General features: G+C 41.4%; 1 protein-coding gene across 1 annotated transcript; it reads right to left on the bottom strand.

Moving 5' to 3' along the window:
• Positions 1-562: 562 nt before the first annotated feature.
• LOC115586387 (calretinin-like) lies at positions 563-20,554 on the bottom strand. The gene is made up of 11 exons (XM_030425397.1): positions 20,312-20,554; positions 15,539-15,615; positions 15,367-15,456; positions 13,756-13,836; positions 11,253-11,309; positions 8,593-8,670; positions 6,508-6,563; positions 6,331-6,370; positions 5,623-5,676; positions 3,171-3,242; positions 563-1,345 (listed from the first exon to the last, which is right to left on the bottom strand). The coding sequence occupies exons 1-11, from the start codon at positions 20,403-20,405 to the stop codon at positions 1,229-1,231; spliced, it is 816 nt and encodes a 271-aa protein (XP_030281257.1). The 5' UTR covers positions 20,406-20,554; the 3' UTR covers positions 563-1,228.
• Between the last annotated feature and the right edge of the window lie 3,891 nt (positions 20,555-24,445).

The raw sequence follows: 24,445 nt of genomic DNA, 5'->3' as shown, positions 1-24,445 counted from the left end.
GAGTCAGAGCGACGGAGACGCAGCCACTATTTCTTCCGTCTTTTTGCTTCCAATGCACACTAAGCAATACATTTGCAGGGAAAGATTTGGAAGCCACAGTTGCCGATGTTAGGTTGCTCAACACAGACAACCAGCATTAAATTCAGAACCCACCTAAACCAAATTTAGTGTTGCATTAAATTGTGAACTAGCTTTCCCTTGTTGTGACTCTATCGATCATTAATCCTTTATATGCTAATGCTCCTGTATTGGAGGCAAAGACATAGTTTAAAGGTGGGCTGGATTGAAAAAAATAAACAGGTTTGCAAGCAGGAAATGTAATTTGGAGAGAATGAGATATTCAAACTGTGAGGTGGAGGACCAGTGGACTCACCCCCAAAAAACACAGGATGCCCCTTCCAGTGGACAAAAGCTGATTAACTGCCCCCTAATCCTGACTTTCTGTGCACTGATGCCCCACCGCAGACAAATAGTGCCCCTTTAATTTTAAGTCCAAGAGGTGATCTCTTCATCAGGTATTACCACCTTTAACGAAATCATCTTCATACAAGGTCAGAACCAATTGTTTATGATAAGACAGTTTATTTATATTTTCAATTGACAGTATCAGCCAAAAACAAACATTGAAAATCCAAATCATATCATGGCAATGGAACCAGAGGGCTTCAGGACAATGGTGGAAAACAGGTGGAAAATCAATACCAGTTCCATCACAGACTATAAATTAGATAAATTCAAATACAGCTGTCTGCAGTTTTCTTTGACTATATATTGTATCTAATGCAAAGTTGAAAGAGCAGGGGAATGGAGGGGTCAATAAAGCCAGGGTCAAGGGTTGAGGGTTATCAACGGGCCAAAATGTCATCTCAGTGGAATGATGGGGTCGGTCTTTTGGCCAGGAGTTGCAAGTCAGCCACAGCATGGGCAGGGATGAGGTCAGAGAGGTTTAGGACATATGGGACGGTGAACGTGAAAAGCAAAAGGTTTTAGACAGGTCATGGTTATGGTAGAGAGGTCAGATTTCAGAAAAAGAGGATTTAAGGAAGAAGAGCTGTTGCGTGCTGACAGTGCACTTATCATTCATTCTGAAATTTGGGGAGGGGCGGGGGGGTGTCTGGCACATGCACCTGGTATATGTTGCCAGGCAGCTGAACGTGGGTGTGATCATGGGAGAGCAAGGCAGGGCAGGCAGAGAAAATGAAGATACACAACAAGAGAGGAGGAAGAGTCACACAATTGGCTCCCTGCAGAGGACGATTTCCAGCTCGCCGCGGTAGAGCTTCCCTCCGTCAGACAGGCTCATGATGCTCTGCTTGTAGCCCGTCAGGTTCTTCACGTCCACCTCCTGAACAAGGGAAAAGGGGTGTGATTGAGTAAAGTATCACAAAAGTGGATACATTCTTTAATTTTGGATTACGAGTTAAGCTAAGTTCTACCAATTGCGTTCCACCAGTTTTTTTTCTGTCAATCCTTCTGTTATGAAGATTGATGTTAGGCTTTACTGTAGCATCAGGCTGAAGATAGCATCCACATTAAAAGTCCTGGGGATCATGAACCACAGATCTAACGCTTTTAGCTTAGCTTCTGCAGAGATGATTTCTGCTTTCAAGGGGATGTAAGCAAGTTACTTCCAAATCATTTCCGGACGTCGGGGGTATCGGAGACTTGGAATACACCTGTCAAGCTTTCTGTTATATTCACTTTAATCTAATAGTGTTGGCTGATTTACTACTTGCAATGTTTCATCATTTTTTAAAATGATGGGTCCTTGACTTCAAATAGAGGTAAACAAAAGAAGCCCACTGTTGTTTCTGCTGTCTGAAATTAGAATTGAATAGAAGATTGCTAGTTGGCTAAAAAGCCCATTTTCAGCTTTTTAATGTTTCCAGTTGTTGCCAAATGATGTCCTTGTCTGTTTAACAAACAACACTGTTCAATGGACAATCGTGTTTAACAACACAATAACAAATACATTGTGATTGTTATTAAGTGTTGTGCCGTTTAGCCCTCAATTTATAGTATAGTTTAGTATAGAGTTTCACAATGTTATGTTTGCAGTGTGTTTAACAATGTTATTAAAAAAGTTATTTTCCTCTAACATTTGTTTGTGTTTTTCTATATTAATAAAGTTAAAACAATCTTTGCCACAGCCACAATCAGTGGACTTAAGTGTATTTGACGTTGTTGTAGTATTGTGTGGCTTGATGCTTTACGCACACTGTCAACCAAACTAAACATGACACCTAAAATTTAAATTGACTTGGACATCTTGCAAGATACTGTACAATGTTTTTGCTCTGATCATTCTGAAATCAAAACTGATTACACAGTGTAATGGCTGTAGAAAAATGACACCATCCGCATATAGATTGGCTCACTTTTACTATGCTATTTGATCTGCATAGCGGTTCAATACTGCTTTCTTATTCCTACAAATGTGTATTTTACTCTGCCTTTTCCTAGAGCTGAGATCATGCTTTCTAGGTCAAACTGGGGTTCTTACTGTTGCTTTTTCAGGCTGCTGGCAGTAGCAATGTTGCCAACTCTGTCTTTTTGCGATAGCGGTGCCAACCATAATACCACAGGAAAATGCAAGGAGGTTAAATTAGAAAGGCTACCTATTTCCACTTTAGAAATATATGTTTCTGAGTCTTTTGCCCTGTATTCGTTTTCTGGCCTCAAATCCTGACAACAACACAGGGGACTTCAGTGATGTCATCCCAAACGAACCTTCACCTCACTAACATTGTCTCCTGTTTTGTCCTGGCCTGTACCAATATATTGTACACATCCTGCATGGAGATGCTAAGCAGTTAATACGCTTCAATCATTTGATGATACCAATAAAGCTTTTGATCTGGGCTTTAGCAGCACTAAGAATCTTCAGGCTGTCAAGATAACTCCTCGCATGCACCTTTTTTGCTTGTTTGCATGTTTACCACTTCTATTATTGTACTTCTGATATAAAGACAGCATGTTGTGCTGAAGAGTTATGTGTAAAATACAGATTTACAGATATTTCCATTTTGTTTCCGTTCTGATCCAAGGTAGGTATAAAGAGAACACACAGTGGAAATTATCAGAGAGAAATGGTTTCAGATGCCAGAAATCTCAAGCTAGGCCACAATATGCACTGCTATACAAATGCCTGTAGGAATTGAGCATCTCACCTTCTTGTTTTTCTGGTAGAGGTCTCGTAGCAGGGCGTCCAACTCCTGCTCATCGATGTAGCCATTCCCATCCTGAAAGAAGTTGACAGAGAGGCACCACAAATGTTATTTCCATCTCCACACATTTGGAAAGGACTGGAGCGACAGACAAGTTTACTGTAAAGATCTGAAGACAGGAAAATTCAGCCTTACACCTGATTTTGTTATTTTCGGCAAAAGCCTGCATTTCATTCTGAACAGTGTGCACAAGCTATATTTAAATACATAGGCCAAATGGCCATTCAAGAATGATGATTTTAAAAGACTTTCCATTCACAACTCTGTAAAGGGGGTTATCTGTAAAGTCAACATGGAGCCACTTTGCTAATTAATGAGTTATGTCTCACAGTAGTGTTTAGAGCTGGAAGCCAAAAACTAAGTCCAACTCTTGGAAATGTTCCCTTGGCAAGAAGCACAAAACCATGTTCTGTTCATCAAGGCTCAGTCTCAAGACGATTTCAAAGCTAACTGGCTCGCCAGCCTTATTTTTTACTTCGGGAGATGCTCTTTGATGTTTACAAAGCAAAAGACTGAAGTGTCCTAGATCTTGGGAATAAAGTGTGAATTCTATTTATTTACACTTTAAGGATGAAAGACAAGCGACTCTGCAGAGTTACGAGAAGACGGAGCGACATCAGGTATCAGTCAGTCTGACTCTGTTGCGTGCCAGATTACATTACAGACATTTTCAAGGCCTCGCACAGTTTGGGGTTGAGGCACTGTGAGCCATGTTAGCGTTCAGCTGACCAGACACTGTTTGCCCTGCCCATGATCTCTCAGTACCAGTGACAGCAGCTGCCTGTGTTTCAGCTGCAGGGGCTGAGCTCATGACAAAATGATGAAACTAATTACACACAGAAACGGTAGTGCTCCATTCGCAGAGAGAGTCTGCATGAATGGTGGCTCATCTATAATTTAACATTCAACCCTGTTCTCTGCAAGTGAGATCGAGAGTGTTAGCCTTCAGTCCAAGCTGAGACATGTACTCGCACGCAACCTCCCCACTGCACTCAAGAACTGCTCTTTTTTGACTTCTTGCTCTCCAACCTAATGTCCAGAGATAAAATATGGACTAAGGCCAAGACGGTCAATGGCGAGAAATATAAATCTTGCCATTGACTGTGTCAGTCTGTTACTGCCCTTGTCTGTCTTGTATCATATCACTCCCTGTCATCCCTCCCTGCCCATCTACTGCTAATGTGGAAAATGTGGCCATTAACTTACCACTGCTCAACCACCCTGAGCTGTTTACGTAGGGACAGGTGTGCTGAGCTTAACTCATTTCCCTAGGTGGTTAGGGAGCGCCCAAGGCACAGAATTTGCATATGCAGGATTTTAACTAAAGGGAGACTCCAAAATAAACGGCGTTGAGTCATTTAGATCCAGGAGTCTAGACTGTTTTTTGCACAGTGTACACTGTTGCGAGTGCAATATCTTCTTACTTAACATTGTTAATATACTTTTGTTTTTTCTTTCCCCTGAATGCTGTCATAACAGACTCATATCAGCGTTCATACACCTTTTAGATGTAAAATTCAAGCCCCTTTCAAGCACTTTTAAGGCTAAATATTTCCAGACTCTCAAAGCCTTATATATTAATATGCTACTATGAAGGCAACTGTTAAAGATGAACATTACATTTTCCTTTATTCCCACAATACAGTATATCGCCACTTCAAAATCTATTCTAACTTTAATTGTATGTTTTCATCATGAGTATTTTATTCTTGCTATTTTGGATGCCAGGAGACAGCAAACAAATATTTTTGACAAGAATAGATTTTGGGTCTGGAGTGACAAAAAAAAAGCATTTTTCGAGGATTTTATTCAAATTCAAGATGAAAACATTGTGGTTAAAATTTCGCATTTTCCAAACTATAAGACTTAATACTATGAATTCTGCACATCAGCTTTCAGACGTTGTACCAAATTCTGTAGTAATAAACCTACCTGACTAGGTAGTCCCTCAGTGTCCCACCCCTTTTCAAGTTAGCTTCTATTCCACTAGCCTCAGCTAAATTCAGTTCATATTTTCAAACACACCATATTATTTTAACCAACAAATATTTAATTAACATTCAACAGCAGCTCCCGTGATGTTTTAATAGTTCCCCCACGGCTGAGACACATGGGAGATGTAGTCAAAATAACTCGGTAGCTGTTTTTCATCAATATAAACAATGAGGTCTTCAGATCTTACTGTCCAGCAGTGTAGTCAATAGTAGCACTCCAGTTTTTCAAGGGTAAACATTTTCAAGATACAGTTTTAAGATACTGTCTATGGCGACTATGCACAGAAAACTGAAAGCAAGAGGAGGAGTAACACACCCAGAAGATGGGCCTGTGTGTTTGGAGAGTTTGGAAAATATAAGACATCTATATTTAACACCATCGACAATAAATTGTCTCCTACCTTGTCATAGTATGTGAAGATGGCATTGAACTGCTCGCTGGTCAACTTGACACCCTGTAAATAGAGGGGGCATATTATGACATATTAAAAATACCATTTTCCAGTTCATAATTCAATTTTGGGTTACCACTAGAATAGGTTTACATGCGCTGGTGCTTAAAAATCGCATCAGTTTTCTTATGCTGTCCAGCGCTGCAGCACAGTGTTCCTCCTTCTTCTGAAACGCTCTGTTTTAGCTCCTGTCCCTTTAAGGCCCCTCCTCCCCATTTACCCAGTCTGCTCTCATTGGTCGCCTAACACATGCCTGAGCCAGCAGCGGTGCAGCTGTGCTAAATCAATTCTTACGCCACTAGACAAAAACTATGCAAAAGTGTGATGTCACAAAGTCACAGAATTAAGGACAAGGCTATTGTTGAGACATTTCAGGAGCAGTGTTTTCTGTGGGAGAGAGGAGCTTATGTTGGTGTGGACCTTTAACCTTGATGATGTTTCACATTTACAAGAACCTATAACACTGTATATAACACACTGAAGGAGAGGGAAAAAAAGTTACAAACATTATAGGTCTCCTTTAATTTTGATTACCAAGCTACAATTTGCTAAATATCAGCAGTCACAGTAAGATAGTATATGATAAAATAAAGGGGCTATTTAGGTTACATCATAATGTATATATTTGTTTCTTTCCACATCATGTTTGTTCCTTACCTCGAACTTGAGTAAGAAATTCTCCTGAACAGGGAGAAGCCTGTGGGAGAGAGAGGCTTTATTAGTGGACACCAAAGTTGTTAAACTATTCAAATCTGATGATGGCGAATGAAAACCAGCACACCGTATGTTTCAACATTTACATAGCGAACAGAGGCAAGTAAAATAGCACATTACCTTGCCATCTCTGACAGGCCCAACTTCCCATCTCCATTCAGATCAAACATCCTGAGCTACAAAGAGGAAGCAGAGCAGAGATAGGAAGGGACAGAGGAGAGAAACTGAAAGGAACGTTTTTTTATAGATATGTGCTGTCAAGATGAAAGCAGATGTGTCTCATGAATTTCATTGACAGAGAAATCGAATGGACAGCCATAAAGTTTCTACCTTTATTAAAAAACTACAACTTCTTTTCTCATATTTCATGCTATTTACCAGAGGACCAGTAAAAAGAGAGTGTCCATAAACCTGTTTCAGACATTTCAGCTGATGCAGTGGATAGGGATTTCTCTCTTTTAGGGCAGAGGGGAAAATAGAATACAAAAGCTTCCAAAAATCGGATTTTCTATTTTTTCATCCAAAACTGAAAATTCAGTCATTATCTCCGGTTGAGAAAATATAGAATGGCTCCGAAGTGTTTATCGAGTGCAATCCCATTCACGGGAAGCCCAGAGAACCCAAAGTAATTAGAAAGATGTTATTTCCACCCACTGTAGCTGCTAAGCTAAAAGCGTTAGCGCGCACCCCATCAGCAGTGGGTGCATAAACTTGACAAACTTGACTTGACATGAGTCTTTTCAAATTAGTTTGGGCTCTAGGGGCTTCTGGAGACTTGGATTACAGCTCACTATCTGTATGGAGCCCTTTTGTGGATTTTTAAGTTGTTGTTTTTTTTTACATTTTAAAATAAGTCCCTATCTACTTCAGTTGTTGAGGAGAATGCAGCAACGCAGTTTCGCTGTAAAGCTCCACAAATATATATATATATACACACATGAAACCATTGATTTAAAATATTGGCATTTTATTGACAATATGTATCTAATTATAAGAGAGCAGGGATTTACAGTTTGGTTGAATTATAGGCTATTATGATACTCGCAATAACCAACAGAAAAAAGTTTCACAGAGATTTATTTAAAGCATTTCTTATGGATGGATGTTACAGGCTACATGTCTTACACAAAAGTGCCTGTCTTACTTATGATGAAGGATATTTTTCACTAGAAAATAACAAAGGGCTGTCATGATTAATCTGATTAATTAATTTCGATGTCCTCTCTTTGTCTGTTTTCCCTGCCCCTTTTTCTGCTCACCTGTGGTTTACTTTTTTCCTGTGACTTTCCTTTGCCTTCCTTTTTTTGTTTATACTTTGGATTTAAGACTTTGGATTTTGGACATCAGTGTATCATTTATGCTCACTTTTGTGCTTTAACCATCCTGCTTTTGTTTGTCTTTCATCCGGGTCCCTTTTTGATAAACTCTTAACAATGACATTGCTAGCATAGTGTAAGTATTTGATTTCATCACTACAGCAAATGTCCAGCAGCAGCAGCAGCAGCACCTCAATGATATTGTTGCCTATGTGTCTAATTCATGTGTATTATTTCGCAAATCTCAATCAACTTGCTGTTTTCCCTCAATTATCATTTTTACCATCTGTGACTTTAATGTGTAATAAAGATATGAAGAAAGAAAAAAATGACCAAGTGTATCTATGAGCATGTTGAGGAAAAATGCACTCTAGCAAATCAGGTCAGGTCAGCCCTGGGCCATCTAGGAACAAGCAGATGTTATAGCACATCTGGGCTGTAAACAATCAACCTGCAGGATATGATGGGTCACAACCACTCAGTCGCACTGCGCTGCTGCCACCAAAACATAGGTCTCTGAAGTCAAGGATAGACAGACACGAGACATCTACCTTTTATAAAGAATTCATATGACTCACAGTGTTTCTGAAAGATTGCATTGGTATTAAGTTTAACTTTTTATAGTAGTTCAGCCATTTATAGTTTTTTATTACTTTGAGAGACTCTCAGTTTGCTACTGGATGTATTTTATGCGCTGATGTGAGCAGTGTCCTCTTTCAGCGAGAAGCAGATTGTCCTTTGAACTTTTAAATTAGCAGCTAATTACTGTATGTCTTATATGTGTGTCTTGATGAAAATCACTAAACAAACTTATGATTCTGCATAAGGTTTAGCGCAAAACAATAGTGATATTCTTGGCGGTGTCTGTGAGTGTATTCAAGAGACTTACTATGGTCTGTGTGTACTCCTGGAGCTTCTGGTCATCGTAGTGTCTGTTAGCCTTCTCCAGCAGGTCTGACAGGAAACCCTGAGGAAACATACACAAGTGAATAAAAAAGGACTGGAGAAGAACAGGCAAAAGTATGGCATATACAGGGTCTACGATCTCATCATTTCACCAAAAACTCACAGCTACGCAAAAGCTTTAATAAATATTTTGGGATAAAATGTGTAGCTGGAGATTCAACGTAACCATCTGACGTCACAGATTTTACAGACTTCACACAAACTGGTAAAAATGTGGTATCAGTTTAACCTTTTCTAAAATTCATCTTTCAGTATTCACAAATATGGACTGCAGAAACAGCAGTCTCCTCTCTCTCTGGAGTATTGTTAAATGAGGCATATTATGCTAATTTTCAGGTTCATCATTTTATTTCTGTGTTACTACTAGAATAGGTTTACATGCTCTAGTGCTCACATCAGTTTTCTCATACTGTCCAGCGCTGCAGCACTGTATTCCTCCATTATGTGAAATTCTCTGTTTAAGCTCCTGTCTCTTTAAGGCACCCTGCACAAATATGCAGTCTCCTCTGATTGGTCAGTTCACACATGTCTGAGCCAGGGCCACTAACAACAGAGCAGCTGTGTTAAATTAATTATTACGTGCCAAACTAGACACTAGATATAAATTGCATAAATGTGTGACACGGTGACGTAGTGTGAAGTCATAAAGTCACGGAATAAAAGGCGGGGCTACTGACGAGGCGTTTCAGGAGCAGCGTTTTCTGTGGGAGAGAGGAGGTTCTGTTGATGCATACTTTGATCTTTTTAACTTCAGGCTCTTTTACAAGCACAAGAACATATACAAAGCACTGAATGAAAGGGAAAAAAACAAATAGTATAATAGGTCTCCTTTAAGTTTTAAGTAAAAATGATGAAGCAGTGACATGGACTAGTCAAAGCAGAAGAAATAATTGTGTAGAGAGTGAAGTTTAGTCTATGAAGTTTTGGGGACTTCCATGATTTCAACATTAATTGATGAAGGAAGTAGAGAAAAAGATTATAAAAAAACAAAAAAGACAGGAAAATAAGAGGGTAGGTGGGATTAACATAAAATCAGATGGATTGAGAAACAGACACAAATGACGACAATGATGAATGATCAAAAGTATCTTATGAATTTATTTTGTTTTGTATGTGAAATACTCATCTGCAGAGTAAAGAGTAACTTTAGTCATCATGGACAGTACATTTAATGCAGTAAAAGAGTGATGAAAATTAAAATGAAGCTACTGCAGTACCATTATCCCAAACGTATTAAGCTGAGTACTTGAGTTGATATACTCAGACATTTTCTGTGTCAGCTCCCAGTCATGAGGGGAGACAAATGTCTGCTTCCTGTGATCTCATCTGCACTTTCCTAAAGGTTTCAAAAAGCCACACCAGAGGAACTCATCTGCACCTGGTCAGAAATGTGATGCCATAACAACCCAAGCAGCCAAGTGACGCTGATCACTGACCCTGTTAGTGTTTTCCTCCCCTGTGTGGAGCGCTACCCTTTATATAATTTGACACAATATTTCCAAAAGGTGTTGAAGAGGATAACATTTGTGCATTCTACAAAGATTTTTCGCATCTGAATCCTCACCTGCAAAAAACACACTCATGGTCATTGAGGAATTTCCTCTGTAGCAGCCACTTAACTCTCCCGGGTCAGAGCTGCTGCCTGGCTTTACTCGCCCATATGCTCACATGTATCAAAAACAATGGCGAATCGAACTAAACATCCTCAGTGTCGATTATTTTGAAATATTGATTATCTGCAGATGTTTTTAGCTTATATTTCTCTTGATGGCCCTAATGGTGCAAAGACTACAGCGTGAATTATCACTTCCTTATTTTTACTTGATTTCATTGAAATCTGATATGTGAATAAATATTTTCTACAGATCTGAGCTGGCTGAGAAGATTGATACCACTCCCATGAGATATGAAGCTAATGCATGCTTGCGATATATCGTAGTATTGATATTTTGGCACACCCCTAGTTATAAAAAGCATAAAAAACATCCAACTGGTTTCAATATTCTCGTCTAACTCTAAGCTATACTGAAATTATTCCTTTTGGCACACAGAATCAATACGATTACTATACAGGATAATTACTGATTATGATGCATTACATCTAGGAGGTGATAAAAAACAAAAATGCAATCAAGTTAAGTCTATTTTTACACTTAAAATGAATCAAAGGTATGGAAAAAAACATTGAGGAGCTGAACTGAAAAACATGACTTTTAGAATACGTTAATATAAGTGTTTACAGGGAGAGACAGGGGATATGGGTTTAGCAGCTATGTAGCTCCTCAAGCAGCTACTAGCCCATCTTGAAGTTACAGTTTAGTGGGGTAGGTGCTCTTTTACATGTGTGAGCAATGCATTTGAATGTGTGTGTGGGGGGGGAAGAAAGACAAACAGACATAACAAAATAAGAATAAGTATGACCAAGAAAGCAAATGAATAAATAACATTTGTAAAAAAGGCACTGCAGGTTGTGCTAGCCTTTGGGATGCAAATGTAGATATATTATCAGAACATGGATGAATGCAATTTCCATCAATAAGATGCAATATGCTTTATCATTGAGCATTATAATTTGCAACATACCTTCAATTCATTTGCTTCAATGTAGCCACTGCGATCTGTATCGTATCGCCGCCATGCCTAAAGAAAAAGCGACAAAACAAAAGAAGTGTTGGATTAACAGCGATTCGTCAGCGCAAAGCATCAAAGCATCAGCCTTCTGTAAAGTGATTTACATTTCTCCCCCAACATTAATTCTCTCTGATCGAACCCAAGCTTTCTCTTTAACTGCACTAAGAGTTTGATTTTTCCCTGCTGCAGAGAAGAAATCGTTCAAGAGGGGAAGACCACAAAAGCCTGGACCGTCGCTGTAATCACACAGTTTGCAATACGATCCCATTCACCCGCACACTGAGCGGAGGGCAACGAGAGACAGAGAGAGAAATGATGGGGGGGGGGGAGAAAGTCATTTTAATGAATGTTTTAATCTAGCAGCTGTCCCTGTCCAAAGAAGAGGCTCCTTATCAAAGATGGATGGCCTTCCCCCTTTCTCCTTCTCCTCACCTCCTCCTCCCCCTCTGCTCCTCCTCTGGGCTCTGCAGAGAGGAGCTACAGTGGTGTTATCCATTATATATGACTCTGAAAATAGAAGGTTCTGCTTCCTCATTCTAACACTTTAAGAACCCCTCCGCCCACTTCCTCCTCCCCGCACCCTTCAACAAAGACTGATTAATCCTCCTCTCTTGCTTTATGTTCTCAAACTCTGGCTCTCAACTTCCCATCGACATTTCATTTACGTCCGCTCTGTTCCAGCTCTCTCTCGTTTGCCCTTTGTATCCTTCTCTCTACACACCTTCTCTTTCACTCATCCTCCTCCTCTCATTTCATTATTTCTTTTCAGTATGACACAGGAGACAAGGACAGTCCCGTCCCCACATGTAATTGGTTTCTAATTGGCTCCATTCTTTCGTCGCAGCACATCTAACACGGAATCTGTCATTTTCTTATCATCTGGAGGCATTTCGTGGAATAAATGATTTCCTTTTTTCTAGTACCTTTCAACACACATCTTGCTCTGCTGAGGGCTTTGTGTTACCCCTACAATCATCCGTTATTCATAATTCACAGCAGCGCTTAACTTGTTTATACCATACTTGGACATTTCCATATATAAGTGGTTTCTCAAGCAAACAAGTTGGCTTTTAATTAGTAACAGAACAGACAGTCTTATTTTCTGTGTGGTTTTGCTTGTATCTCATCAACAAATTATTTTTTTTTTGTTTGTTTTCAGCTAATGTCTGCTTAATCACTAGCCAAAGTTATTAAGGCGCTCTGCTAACCATAAATGTCATGATGTTAACACATCTGACTTCGACATATATTTTATGTTCACTTCTTATAATGATACGTGAAAATACATCCATATAGACCACCTAAGAAATATCTTACTGAGCTGGTTTCCAGCGGGGTAACTGTTTAACTGCAGATCATTTGGATATCTGGTTGAGATATGCTGGCTGTTGACTAGCATGATTAAAATGTCCGATATATTTCTGTGAAATTACTACACTCGTATGTAGTATGTCATACTGTGGAGACAAAAGTTTTCCAGTTCTACCAATTTTAAAGCCCGTAACTTCACTTCAAATGTTGATTTTTAAGTGGACCATGCCAGCTGGAATTTGAGAGTTGTACGTGATAGCTCGTCTGCAAAAACCTTCTACGGTTACCCATAACAAGCTATAACTTTACTGCTCTGCGTTGAAGGCAGGAACACATTCATACTTATTTCTTTTGGGAGAACTATATGTAGTTATATGAAGTTGATGCTAGCTAGCTAACGATAGCATTCTGCCACTTCCTAGCTAACGTTTCTATTCTATTAGATCCAATACGTTTCACCTCCAGGTTTAAATTAATATGTCCAATGCATGTGCTGATATTTTGGAATTGTCTAATGCGTTTCCTATTAGAGTGTGTTACACTGTCAAACAGTAATGGTAATGTTGACATGACCTGATAACAATTTGTCTGATTCCCTACTTCAGTCCCTACTATAGGATTTGCAACCTGGAACACAGCAGTGCGACATTTGAACTCCTCACCTTGGTTGTAGTGTCAGAGGAAAATGGCCACTGTGTGCATATGGTCTATTTTACAGTCGATGTTCATGATGAACCAGCTGTAGTCGCTCAACCACTAAACCTCAGCAGCACAATTGGACTACTATGTGCGCTGTAGGCAAACAGCCTGTGGTTTTCTTCTTAGACTACTCTAATTCATTCCACTAATTAGTTCACCTTCAACCATAGACAGGAAAATAATCTGTGAAATTAGCTGGTAGGTACAAACGAGAACATGCAGGCTGTCTCCCCTTGACTGGTTGACTGACTCTGCTCTATAATGTACGGTTGGTTAAGTAAGTATGTCCTGCCTGATGGCATTTCTTGGTGAACGGAAGCTTTTATATCAACATTTCTTTTTTAAGGAACTGATCAAACGGCAGAGTTCATCAATAGGAGACAGCAGCTTTGCATTTAAAAACAAATCAATACCGGTCCATCCACACACACGATAAGAAACTTACCGCCATGAACTCGGCACTGGAGCTGACAAACTGTCTGAAGCAGAGCAAGAAGTTCTCTTCAGTTGGGAGAATCTGGGCCAGCTGGAGGGAGAAATGATGGGAAATGAGAGTGGTGAGAACACAAAATGGTGGGGTCAATATGCTTCCGGAGAAGAGATGGAGACTGGGGAGCTTTCTGTCTGCAATGCCTCAAATGGGAAACCCAGACATAAATAATAGAGAGCCATAACCTTGGAAGAGGCGCTTTGCCTAACTTAAAACTATTTTTAAATGTCATGTTTTTGGGTATGGGTAAAGTCAGCCTTTGCACTTGACTTTCAACAACGGACAGGAACGCTTATTTGCAGATTCCCCATGCGGGTGGTGGATTATTGATATAACAGAAGCTCTCTTTGTATCTCAAATCACACTCAAAAAAGGGTAAAATTGAGGGAGAGCAATATCCTAAACCGACACTCCATTACAACTATCATAAAGACTGTATTTACACATCGATTGGAATATTGACCACGCTGCTGAGGCCTCCCAGTTGTATCTGTTTGGCTCTGTGAATTATCTTTTTCTCACTCTCCACAGAAAGCAGAAAACTCAGACCTTATCTACCGTTGTTTTTTGGGTCTCAGCCACGTTTTAGTGGAATAAACATTTAGCCTGTGGTGAATGCACATCAAAAAACCTACCTGATGTGGCACTGCCTACAAGCAAAAGAGCTTTGTTAAATTACTTTATTGTTTAAGATATACATTTTTTCATTTTCATGCTGAAAGTTAGAGAAAATTGCTGCCACTCTAACATCTGTGTGATAAGTATAAAGTTACATCCAGCAAAAAGCTAGGCTAATTGAGAATCCACTGCGCAAGGTTGCCTATTAGCTTCGCTTAGCAAAAAGACTGGAAACCAGGGAAAACAGCTAGCATAGCTCTGTTCAAAAGGGAACACATTTGTATATTGTAATTATGTTTTATCTAATTGTTTAATCTGCATAAAAAGAGGTGTTTAAACAACATGTTGGGGTTTTATTCACCTTATTTTTTAAGTAAAAAGTAAGTCAACTTCCTGTGGTTGGGCCAGACTTCCACTATTGCGTTGGCTGTTGTGCTGAAAAATGAGTTGGCTAATAGCTAGCCAGTGGGGGAAAGTGCTTGACAGGAGGCCCCGCACAAAAAGAAAAAAACAGTCCACTTCATCTCTGGTTCTGTATATCTGTTAAAAAACAAGGTGAGTAGAGTTTGATGTGGAAAAGTCATTTAGCCTAGTTACGAGACAGTCACACCCTCGGAATACAACATATTGTTGTCTGTGGTACTTTATCAGACCGATATGAGTGATAGTAATGTGGTATAATAAAAAGTGATATAGCTTCTCATAGTATTATCTTACCTCTGCAGTGAATTGAATAAGCCTAATTTTTTTTTTTTTAAAAAGCCAAAGTAGACGGCTAGCTCCTGTTTCCCTCTTTAGTCTTTATGCTAAGCTAATGGTCGGCTGTGCCTTCTTGCAAGAGAGTGGTATCAATCTTCTCACCTTACTCCCGACTGGATAGTGAACTACGCCTTGAATGAAAATGACAGCTTTCCAAACATAGTACGAGAAGCACTTTGAAGTCCTTACCTCTGACATCTCAATTCGTCCATCTTTGTTCTTGTCGAACTTCTGCATGAACTCCTTCATCTTTTCTCTGAATGTGGGGTTAGAAGGGTCCTAGAAAAAAAACAAAAACTTAATATCATTGAACCCTGAGGGATTAGAATTTCTGGGTTTAATCTCTGGTCCCTGAACTCACCACTCCTGCTCCTCTCCGGGCCATCTCCAATTCCCTGAAGAAGTTCTCCAGCTCCTTCCCCTCGATGTAGCCATTGCCTGGAAGACACACAGACCAAAACGGCATGTAATCGCAACACACCACAAAGGACCTCTCTCGGTATTGCTGACATGCAAAAACCCCATCAGCAGATGTGGTCACGGTGTCGAACAGATCCAAGCATGGCTCGCTTTTTGCCCGAGTATTGATTCAAACATGAGCCTTTTACCAGTAGCTCTGTTCCTTCCCCTTCCTTCTGGCTCGATAGATAAGGCTATTGACTGACACGATGCAAACTGATCACTCCTCAAAGACTGTGTGTTCACAGGGTTGTAAGCAAGGAGAGGCTATATATGGAAAATTGCTTCTCTAGGATTTTGAAGGTGATGATCCACCGGCAGCTTCTTTTATTCCACAAGGATCAATACTTCCTTCAGCAGGGGAGTTTGGCAAATGGGACGAATCAATGTGGATAACAGTGCACCGTGACAATTTCAACCTGATTTTGTATTTTTTTTTGCATGGGTGTGTGTATGCCATGATATTCTGTCATGAGGAACTGAGGCTTCAGGTGTCTTAACCTTGTCTCCGCTGCATGCTGTCAATAATTTTTGACAGACTGTCCCTTTTTTAAAAAAAAGTGGTGCTTGACATGAGATGATGTCCACCATGCTTTTCCCTTTCATGCCAAATTTAGCTTGAGGATAATAAAGTCGGTTTTCTTGTTATCTTGTTTTGTACTTACTCCTGGTGCTCCGCTGCCCCGACAGCAATCTATTCAGAGGACAAATGAGTGTGCTCGCTTCACCCAGGTAGTCTGTGAGCCCGTGCCAATATCCTATCAACAAGCACGCTGAATGGCCGGACAGATGGCTCCAAACGATGTGACTAGCTGCTTCAATAAAACCCTGGAAGGCAGAGCTGCCTCATTAAGCTCTAACAAAGATTATTATGCCATCTACTTCCTCTCCTCTCTCTCTAACTTGCCGTCACTCTCTGTCATCTTCTACCTAACTCCCTCTCCCCAAACCAGCCAACGTCTTCGCCTCTTTGTTCTATCCATGGACACTTTTTTGCAGAAGTTTGTGTTCATGTGTGTGTGTACAGTATGTATGTGTGTGTGTGTGTGTGTGTGTGGGCATGCACGCATTCCTGAGCGATGTTATCCAAACTCATGAATACGAGCGCTGCCTCTTTTCGATAAGTGGGACAGTAAAAGGCCTCGCTGTGATCGAGCCTCCCCTCCTGTGGGTCTTATTGACATTTAAGCGCTCTCGTGAGGAATGGATCTGCTTGATAATTAAACAGGGTAATATGTGATTGACTACGAGCCTAATTGCATAAAACTACAATAAAAATAGATTTATGAAAAGATTATGCCGGGGTGCTGTCATACATTCAATAAACGCGTCGCAAAATCCATCCACCCCATTATATTTGTGCATAAGGGAGCATCTGTTTGTTCTGTGCTTATTCATACGGAGGATAAGCGCTCTCAGCTCCCAGCAGCCTTTAAGCCACGGCAATATGCTTAAGGTAGCCTGCGTGTTCTTTGTCTATGAGATGCTACACGCACTGCAGACTAATTACAAAGTGTCCGTCTTGCATTAAACCGTCCCAAATCCAGTGCAAAATGAACACATTCTCCTCTCTTGCGCTTTAAAGGTGCACTATGCAGTTTTGGGGAAAGAGAGACTTTTTTTTATGCCTAAACAAACTTAATAAACAAAGTCTCTTCGCTTTCATGACTGAATAAACTGAATAAACAAACAGACCTTAAAGGACAACACAATTTATACTGTTTTACTTTGTTTATATGTGGCGGACCCTGCCACCTTTCAAGCTTCAAAGTGTGTTCTGAAGACCTTATTTTTCTTTGAGAACAGCTTGTTCGTTCACTTGTGGAAAAATACATATTTCTGACTTTGTATTATTACCTCATTAATATTGTAAATATTCAACTTCTGAGTTTGAGCTTCTTCACCAAAACTACACAGTGCCCCTTTAAGTGTGCAGATAAAAAAAAAAAATAGTCCCTGCCAGTGGCTACATTTCATGGCTGAATTCGACTCAGCTCAAGATCGTTCGATTTAAATGTCAAACAGCTAGTTTTATATGTCATAATGAGAGCCCTCCTACCAACCTACTCCCAGACACTTTGGTCCTTCTAGGCAAGCTCTCAAAGCTTGCACCGACCGGCAGCGAGCTAAAATGTACACTTTTGTCCCAAACACACACTCTCCAGGTACTGCGTCGTAACAGTCCCAGGAGACGCTGGTAAAGGCGTTTTATTCCTCTACTAGTTCTCATTCAAAAATTCAACCCCAACAGAGGAAAACTCTCAAAGTGGGCAGCCGTGCCACCCGAGTGCATATTTAAAGCCTATATAAAGTGCATTTGCCTTTCAAAGGAGAGTGCAGCCCTGTCTATTCAAATGTTTGGTGTTGAGATTACGGCTGGGTGGATTCAGGAGGCGGATGCGCGCTTCCTATTCTGGATTTACATATCCAGGTTAATAAAAACAATTGACAGCAAATGCTCTATAATTAGCCAAAAGGAAGTGCAGTTGTTTCCTTTTCCAGCTTTGAAGTGATTGAATTGAGAAAAAAAAAAAAAAAAAAAAAAAAAAGTAAGAAAAGAAAAGGGCTGACAGAGACAGCAGAGGAAGATGAGAGGGACGCAGAGCGGAGGAGCTTGCGAGAGACGCAATCCAGATGAGACTTGATCCGGGGGCCAACAGGGGAATATGTGGTTTCATCATCTCTGGGTGCATTCGCCTCCTGTGTATTTTTATCTGCATCTCAGAGATGTTTACTCAATCTGAGCAAACAAATTAGCTCGCCCTTTTTTCTTTCTGCCGAGACCAGAAGACACTCCCAGTAATGAGAGCAGAAATCAAACACTGTAGCCAAATCTGTTGATGCACACTGCCTGGATTTGATTTGCAAAGTGGCTCGTTGCAAAGCACAATATGTAAAATACCTCCGCAGTATGGACTTTAGAGATCTGGCAGGTGGGACTGATCGGCCATAATCGGGCCGGAAAGAGTAGTAAAGCGGCAGATGTGCCATCTCTGCGTGTGCTCTTATGGAGAAACCGAGCTGCTGAGCCCCTCCACCCCAGCCCCACCCTCCTCATTGCACCTTGATTTCCCCGCTGAATACCTTTCAGCATGTGAGCAGGCGTCAAAAACAAATCGCGTTAATGATGAATTCCCGGGAGTGTGTATGTGTGTGTGTATGTGTGAGAAACAAATAGGTGCCACACACTCGTCTGAATCTGCAGGTGCATTTTTGGACCATCTCCATCCGAGGGCCTCGCTCCTATGACCCGCCCTGACTCTTAAAGCGAACCCTCTGTCTCCTCCTCAGACTGACCGCTGTGGACTTTTGAGTCCGTCCAGGGCTTTTCAAAAGGGTTTCATCAGCACTTTCATCAGCTCTCAGCCTGCCCTCAATCCACAGAGGAGTCTGCAGACCTTCAGCTGAACTGAGAGCTTGAGAAATTTCCATTATTTGACTTTTGAGGCTTTCGTGACAGCTTGGCTGATGTGTTCATTTGAGAGAATAGGAACTCGTCCCGTGTTAGAATGTCACACTGCAGCACAGACCCGTGCACACGGTGATATTTGCAGAGTGAGAACTGAACAAATGTGTGCGGAGACGAACGGGGACTGATACAAGAAGAGAAGACTGATGGAGATTGAGAGGGGAAGAAACTCTCTCTCTCTCTGTCTTTCTGTGTGTGTGTGTGTGTGTGTGTGTGTGTGTCTATGGAAGAGGGTTGTTGAATAAATTAGTGCATGGGACAATCTCATGTTGACACACATCACATCAATATCACGCAAATCCATTTGTTATCCTACACAGGGCTTCTTTCGCTGCACGAAGAGCTCCACCACCTGACAGACTGCAGGTATTGATGAAGCCTAAATAAGCCATTTTTTTTTCTTTTTTAATGGCCAATGGAAATCAATACAAGGAGCATCAGTCAGAGACAATTACTTATAGGTAACATCCAACCTGTCAATGATTACGGGCAACTGTAACCCGCAGAGGAGCCTCATTAAATGACATATTGATCGCAAAACAACACTTTAAATCAAATATCCTGCATTATTGGGAAATTAAAATGTCAGAGTGTACTTCACTGTCCATGAGAGGACTCATAAAGCTTGATAGACGGAGGAAATAAAGGCTGAATCCATCCAAACCTGCAGATTCATGTGCAATGTATACACCATTCAGGTAAATAAATATATTTAAAAATATATATAAATCAACATTAAAGCTCTATATCTGCAATTCGTCTGCACGTGCATTTACATAAAGGGAATAATAATAATAATAATAATAATAATAATATAAACTCAGAGGCAGTGTGGGGTTTGTTAAGCATTGTAATCTGCTCCGACATCAGCTCTTCAACAACATTAAAGATGTAGATTAGACACGAAATAGTCCCTCTCATATTCCTGAAATATCATCCCAACATGGAGTTCACAGAAAAGATAAACTTGTGTCATTCTTTTTGATATCTTCGTATCACTTTGCCTCCTAAATCTCCAGAATTGTCGCTTTAACACCTTAAAGAAGACAAACTTTCGCAGGGATCACTTATTTTATTTCTTCCTCTGCACGATGATGCATTTCACTTCTTTTCACAAGCCTTTCCCGCCTGCATGACTGCATCTCCCACCTCTGACATATCGTTCTGTCATCTTTCATAAGTTTGTAATAACTTTCAGTGTCCTACCGTCCGCGTCGAAATGTTTCCAAATGTCGAGGAACTGGGACGCGGTGACCTCGGCCAGGTGCAGGTGAGGAGGCTGCTGTGCTTTATTTGCCATGATGCTCTCGATGGATGCTGCTGCTGCTGCTGCTGCGGGTCAGACGCCAGGAAAAAAATCCGCTCCAAACTTTTCTGTGCCTCTTGGATCAAACACACCCCTCACTGTGGCCCCTGCGCGCCGCCCGCCGCTTTTTAACCCCGGCGCGGGAGCGGCAACACCGCTGCTCCGCCGCCGGGGGCGCACTGCCACGGACTATATCCATCTGAGTCAGCGTCTCCATCTCTCTCTCTCTCTCTCTCTCTCTCTCTCTCTCTCTCTCTCTCTCACACTCTCTCTTTCTGTGTGTGTGTGTTTGTGTGTTCTTCCAAGCTTGATGTAGTTGTGTGATAGGACATCTCGGGCACTGCAGTGGTTAGACCGCCGTGTGTGTGTGTGTGTGTGTGTGTGTGTGAGTGATGCAGATAGTGAGCACATTGTGTCTTTGTTGCATCATCATGCTTTACAGTAGAGCAGCGTGCGCGTGTTCCAGCGCACGTTTTACGCACGCCAGTCCCCCATATCTCTGCGCGCTACATACGCTTCTGCGTGTGTGCTCCTTCCCACATCTGTGTGTGTATCTAAGCATGCAGCTCCCCGAGCCTATCTGCCAGTGTGTGAGGCTTCACAGACTTAATTAGAACTCACACACTAATCACATTTCCCACACTGCCTCCAGCCACCAGTGATTAGCCCACATAATAAATGTAAATTCTGTAAAAAAAAAAAAAGATAGAAAGAAAGAAAGAAAAGAAAAGGGGGCGTGAAAAAAACTTTTTTCATTAATGACCAGTCTACCGTGCAGAGGGGCAGGCAAAGCCACAGACCCTATTAGGAGAATGAGGATGAAAAAAGTATACTCATATATATTTCTTCAACTCATTTACTGGAGAGGTGATAATATTCAGGATGAAGTAATAAGACGGTAATGAGCAGGAGGGCAAGTATCCCTGGAGGCACTTTACTGCTGTCGGAAGAAATCTGCGAAAAGACACACATGAAGAATATTAATATGGTTCAATTGACTCAGAGGCTTTGACTCAATCCTGTGAAGAGAGCTGGGCACGTGTTACAAGCCCTGGAAGGTGATTTCACAGAGGTTTGGAATTAAAGCGGGAAGAACACAGGTGTCACACCTTCTTGGCGATGGCGTTAAAGATGGCTCCTGAGAATCCAATGAAGTCACGCCTGGATCTGGAGCACCTTAACCGAATGCAGTCATGTTGCACCTGTGCCGTCTCTGCTGTAACACCTCAAAATGTCTCCTGTGAATAGGACATCCTGTGCATTTGTGTGAAAGCTGATGTTGCGGATGTTGTCATTTTCGGTAACTTCCTGTCCATTTTGCAGTTAGCAATCTCTACCAAGGATGTTACATTAAAGTCTGGACAGTGATGGAGTCGGAGGCCAGTTCATTCCTATGCAAGCTGTGGCACAGGAAGCCAAAATCAAGACCCCAGGAAGAGCGCCAGGCTTTCAAGCCAACTTTCATATGGTGCTGCACTGGGGCTTACATTGTGAAAGAAGTATCAGTAGAAGTTTTTTTGAGCGTCACAACCTCTACGAAATGACTCGTTTCAGTATCATAATTTGAGCCATTTAGTCCAGCAAAATTGTAAAATTCTGCAAGAGCCGCAAGATGAAATTATTTCACCTCTGTTCACGTTAGCCGTGTGCTAAACCCGGGAAGTTGGGCTTTTTTGGCATCAAAATGCCACTTTCACAGAAATGAACAGCCCCCACCTCCCAGATTGAATGAATTTGGGCAAAATAGCTCGACCTCCCGGCTGTGAAATTACCTGGATCTTGTGTATCCATGTTGTGTAGCGCTTGTGCGGCACTCTAGAGAACTATGACACTGGAACGAGTCATTTTGCAGGGGACACTCAAAAAAAATTGTTCGGATAAAATGGGCAGGGATACCAGAAAAATTATTTTGTCTTTTACTGCGTGAGCAGGGGGAGGACAGACATGGTTATAACAGAATAATGACACCATTGGCGTTAAGACTTCTCGATAAACCTCACTTTCAACGTTATTATTTATTTATTGGTATGTCTCTGCCACCGGGCACGAAATCTCCCGCAAAAATTAAGGCTGTCTGCCAATCCAGTCAGACTGGCAGGCTGGCACCATCTCTCTCCATTTCTAGACTAGAAAGATCAATTGCAATTCTGAGGAAAACGGAAATTATCCAGTTCGCTCTCCAGCAGCAGAGCCAAAATGATAGCACTTGGAAAGGGGAGGGGGAGTTTGTCTGTTTCCACTTTACATATTCACTAAAAACGTGTGCATAATTTTACATTGCTTTGAAAATGCACCTTAAAGGAGAACTTTGGTCGATTTTAACATGCAGCTTCATTGCTCAAGCTATCCTTGACTTGCCAGTACCGAAGACGCGAACACATGTCGCCCAACCATTACAGAGCTCCGTGAACGGACATTTAGCATTGACAGCTAACAGCATGGGGTCAGAACTTTACACTGTGTTTTAAGCGTCATAACATGCTCCACATCTCACACCAAAAGTTATGCAACATCAGCAGACACCTTAGCACACAGCACTGTAGCGTGTATGACTCAAAATTAATAAAAAAGTAGTTAAAACAGTGTGTTTGTGCAAGGAGCTACATACCTGTCTGTTGACATCCGTGTGTTCCGGTAGCTAGACCAAACTAGCATATATTGGTATATTGGTCTAGCTATCGGAAGAATTTTGAGTCATACACGCTACAGTGCTGTGTTGTAAGGTGTCTGCTGATGTTGCATAACTTTTGGTGTGAGATGTGGAGCATGTTATGACGCTTAAAACACAGTGTAAAGTTCTGACCCCATGCTGTTAGCTGTCAATGCTAAATGTCCGTTCACGGAGCTCTGTAATGGTTGGACCAAATGTGTTCGCGTTTTCCATACTGGCAAGTCAAGGGTAGCTTGAGCAATGAAGCTGCATGTTTAAATCAACCGAAGTTCTCCTTTAAACAACATAAATTGGCATACAGGCCGTGGCACAGAGTAGTTCCAAATATGTGCGTGACAAACACACACAGCTGAGCCACTCCACCTGGCAAGTTCAGCTAAGACCACAAAAATCTAAACTGGCACCCCAAACTTGTTTAATGACATTTGAATATTAATCAAAAAATTATACAGCCTAATACAAACCAGCAGAAGGACAGGTGCTCATGCCCCCTTTTGGGTTCTGTCTGTGCACGATACTTGACCTGTCACGTCTCTTCAGAGGTGCAACAGTAATTTTCCAGATCCGCCCTGCACGCCGGTACAGTGCTGACACGCTGCTGGCAGCCGATTCCCTTTGGAACAGTGTGTGAAAGTCAGCAGAGAACATTCCCTCACTAATGCTGCTTCTTACGTTTGTAAAAGTCACATTCGCTAACAGCAGGAGCATTGCTGTCTCATAGACTGTGTTAGCTCAGGTACATGACAGTGCATAAGAACAGCTCTTGTGTCGAAGTGTGATGGAGAAAAGGACTGAGCGTGCCATGGTGTGTGACAGTGTTTAAGAGTGTACACTCAGCAGAGCTGTCCTGCTCCATTTCCTCAGCTTCTCTTTTCACCCTATAATAATCAATAGTGGCCTCTGGGCCCAGTTGGCAGAGCGACAATAGATAGATCAACATTACATTACAGACGAGGCCTGTCGCCAGCCTGCGGGAACTGTCGACCTAAACACACTTCATTCTCCTCTCTCATTCTCTTTACTCGCTCCCATCATCTGTCATTTTCTGTCCACCACTTCCCCTCCATTCAAAGCAGAGAAAGCCTACAATTTGCATCCCACATGCATTTCATAGATGTCTCACTTTTCGCTGTGAAGCTGGGTTGTAAGGCATCTGTGGGAATGTGTGTAAATATGTTCCAGCCCAGTATAGGTGTTGTGTTTGTGTTGTCGGGCCGCCTGCTTCATTTGTATTAATATTTCAGCTCCACAGCGGGCTGCCCCTCTACACGCTGCATGCAGATGAATTATGTAACAGAGCAGAGCGCGGCACGGAAACAGCCATTTCCACTTCATCTCAATCTCGCAGCGTTTTCATCAGTTT

This window comes from Sparus aurata, chromosome 8 (genome assembly GCF_900880675.1).
Source record: "Sparus aurata chromosome 8, fSpaAur1.1, whole genome shotgun sequence".
Lineage (NCBI taxonomy): Eukaryota > Metazoa > Chordata > Actinopteri > Spariformes > Sparidae > Sparus > Sparus aurata.
Note: the sequence above shows the minus strand (reverse complement) of the source record. Positions and strands in the feature narration are given on the sequence as shown.